Source organism: Charadrius vociferus, unplaced genomic scaffold, assembly GCF_000708025.1.
Source record: "Charadrius vociferus isolate BGI_N301 unplaced genomic scaffold, ASM70802v2 scaffold255, whole genome shotgun sequence".
Classification (NCBI taxonomy): domain Eukaryota; kingdom Metazoa; phylum Chordata; class Aves; order Charadriiformes; family Charadriidae; genus Charadrius; species Charadrius vociferus.
Window position 1 is genome coordinate 2,176,451 of NW_009648785.1, and position 2,967 is coordinate 2,179,417.

The 2,967-nt window shown below is 52.3% G+C and overlaps 1 protein-coding gene across 1 annotated transcript in view; it reads right to left on the bottom strand.

The window, feature by feature from the left end:
- SHH (sonic hedgehog) overlaps window positions 1-2,967 on the bottom strand; it is a 41,314-nt gene that overhangs the window by 31,837 nt on the left and 6,510 nt on the right. The window contains exon 3 of the mRNA XM_009886789.1: window positions 4-147. Within this exon, the coding sequence (XP_009885091.1) occupies window positions 4-147 (144 nt within the window). The remainder of the gene's footprint in view (window positions 1-3; window positions 148-2,967) is intronic.

Consider the following 2,967-nt stretch of genomic DNA (forward strand, 5'->3'; position numbering starts at 1 on the left):
GGCTGTAGACCATGCGGCCCTCCGCGTCGGCCGCCAGCACCCGGTCCCCGGGGCTCAGGTCCTTCACCAGCTTGGTGCCACCTTGCTCCAGGTGCACCGTGGCTGAGCCGGGGAAGCAGCCTCCCGATTTGGCCGCCACTGAGTTTTCTGTGCAAGGAGAGAGGCACAGAGGGGTTAGAGGGGGCACCCATTGGGCCAGGGCATGGGGGTAGGGGGGTAGAGGGTACGGGGGCAGACACCACTTCCCCAGCGGCCCCAGTCCACCTCTAGTGCAGGAGGTGGCCTCACTCCCCACTGAAATTCCTCCACCCTCATCTATGAACTTGCCCCATTTGCACCCAATGGAGAGTCCCCTTCCTGCCAGATTTGACCCGGTGCATCTCTCTCTGGAGTAGGAGCTACAGGGGCCCTTTGTCTCCTTGAGGGAATGGGCTGAAATATTTCCCCTGAAAAAGCTGTTCTAGAACAAACATGTTGTGGAAGATCTTCCCGCTTGGATACTCTTTGCTCTGCACCTGGCACCTGATGTGGGATAACTTGAGGCTTTCAAAGGCAAGCGGTTTTAGTGGCATAAGGTTTCTCCTCCTCTAGACAAGTGTCCGCTCTCGCAGTGCTCGGGGTCCCCACGCAGCTCTTACTCGGGGGGCCCACCCAGGGCAGCAAACAGCAGAGACCGGGAGGAGGATTTGCCCTGAGGAGCACACAGATTTGCCCATCGCCCCACTGCAAAGAAAGAGCCTGAATTTCCCGGGTGCCCCTCCACCAGCCTGTGCATGACCCTACGCTACCCCCGCATCCCTCGGTGCCCTCCTGGTCAGCACGGCAGCTACTGGGGCACACGTCACCCTCTGTAACACCGCTGGCATCCCCAGCACTCTGGTTCACTCCTTGTCCCCCCTCCCAAAAAAAGCATCTCCCACCTCATTGGAAGGAGGTTGTTCCCTGTCCCGGAGCGCATGGTCTCCAGGCAGCCCCATGCCTGTGCCAGACCCAAAAGCATCCCTACTTCAACTCCTCCCACTCTCGGAGTTACTCAGAGTGTAGCTACTAAATACTGTGGCTCTGATGCTGCTTCCCAGTGCTCCCAAGAGTAATAATCGCAGGTTTAAAGAAAGCAGAAATAGTGATGAGACTTTTAAGTCTCTCTCGCAAATCCTTTTCTGGAGGCTCAGCCACGTGCGGGGCGGTGGGAGAGGACCTCTGCCCTTCTCCAGACTGGTCTCTGGCTTAACCGAGGGACACTGGGGTATTCCTAAAAGCTCTGGTTTTCTATATATTGGGCTGTAGCCCACAGTATGTCATCGTAGCAAGTGTCTTTGCTACAGCTGTTGACATTCCTCATGCCTCCCTTGCCCTCCCCTGGTTTCTCCCAGTTACTCCCTATACCGGTTTAGAGTCCTGGTGATTTATCTCCTAAAGGTGGTCAGATTTTATATTTTGCCTCTGCGGCTGGTAGTGAAGCTCTTAGGATTTAAATAAACCCTCGGAGTGTCTCCTAACGACTTTCTCAGGAAGGACAGGAAGGGTGAAAATTAGACCGTTATTGATTTGCTAACGACTTCATCACTTCTCCTTCAGAAATGAAGCAGCAAGATCTCCAAGGCCTCTTCAGGGAGGACATGGCAACAAACAAGCTATGTGCTTTATGTGGAGCCCTCCACTAGCAAACTACACCTTCCTACAAGCTGGCGGTAAAGGTCTGGCTTGAGCTTTGTTTGCATATTCAGGGACTTGATGAATAGATCTCGTAGTGTAGCAGCTCTACAAACACGCCAGTGAATTGGCAGAGGTGTGAAAATCTGCTTCTTTGAGCAGTGCTTGTTTGGGTTCTCTAATTAAAATCCAATAAAGGATCAGCATTGTCATTCTGATTCATGTAATAAATGCAGACACTCTTGGAAGAGAGGACACTTCCATTTTTTTCCCAGCTTCTTCCCCCCCTTTTCTCCCCCTCCCTATTTGTTCAGGTGCAGAAACCCTATGTGCCAATTCACACACATACTCTCCAAAAAACCCAGGACCTTCCAAGCACTATTTGCACAGCAGAGCCACTTTTCCAAGGCACTCAAGATGTGTATTTGAATTTTAAATGTAGAAGCTTGCTCTAAATACTTGCTGTAGCGCATTATCAATGTCCCTTTTACCACCCCTGCCTCTCCCTCCTCTGTCCTGGTGACAATAATTCAGGCCTTGGGGAAACTCTTCTTTGCATTCCAGTCTCCGGGATCATACTTTTTGCAAACAGAGATCCAGATAAAGAATCTTCCTGCCTGGCTTTATGGGATTTAATCTTCTCATAAGATGCTCTGTCATGAAACGAGGTTTGGACAGTTTGAAATCAGGCTGAGCGGGTGGAATTCAAGCCCGCTGCCTTGCAGCCCGCGTGGTACAGTCACACGACCTTGCCTGACACCCTCTAAATATTGCCCCCGAGCCCGTGTGTGCCGAATCTCAATGAGCAGCTTGGGGCTACCCCTCTCCTATGAAATACCCGTGGGGGTGGATTAAGGGGTGCGCTTGGGCTAAGGTCACCGCGCGCCACAATCGGACACCTTGCGCTATAAAGCCCATCTTCACTATTGAAAGGGATGTTTCATATCACCGCACGGCTGATGGCTTTGCAGAGCCTCTTTTTTTTTTTTTTTCTTCTTCTTTTTTTTTTTTTGGCTAGAAAGGACCGAGGAGCTGAACAAAAGCAGCAGCAGGCTTTCAGGACAAAGCCCGAGTGGACCGGGAGAGGTGCTCCCTTGGCTCAGCCCCTGGGGAGCTTCGGGCTGGCGCGGGGGGATGAACCCCACTTGCAGACAGACACGGCGAGGCCAGGACGGTTTTGCTGCCGTGGGGCGGCCAGTTTCGAAGCAAACGGCTATATTTAAAGAAAGCCCATTATTTTCTTTTGCAACCAAGTGTTTCTTGACACCTCCAGCGGGCTGCTGCGCCAGAGGATGCGCTGAAAAAGCACTTTAG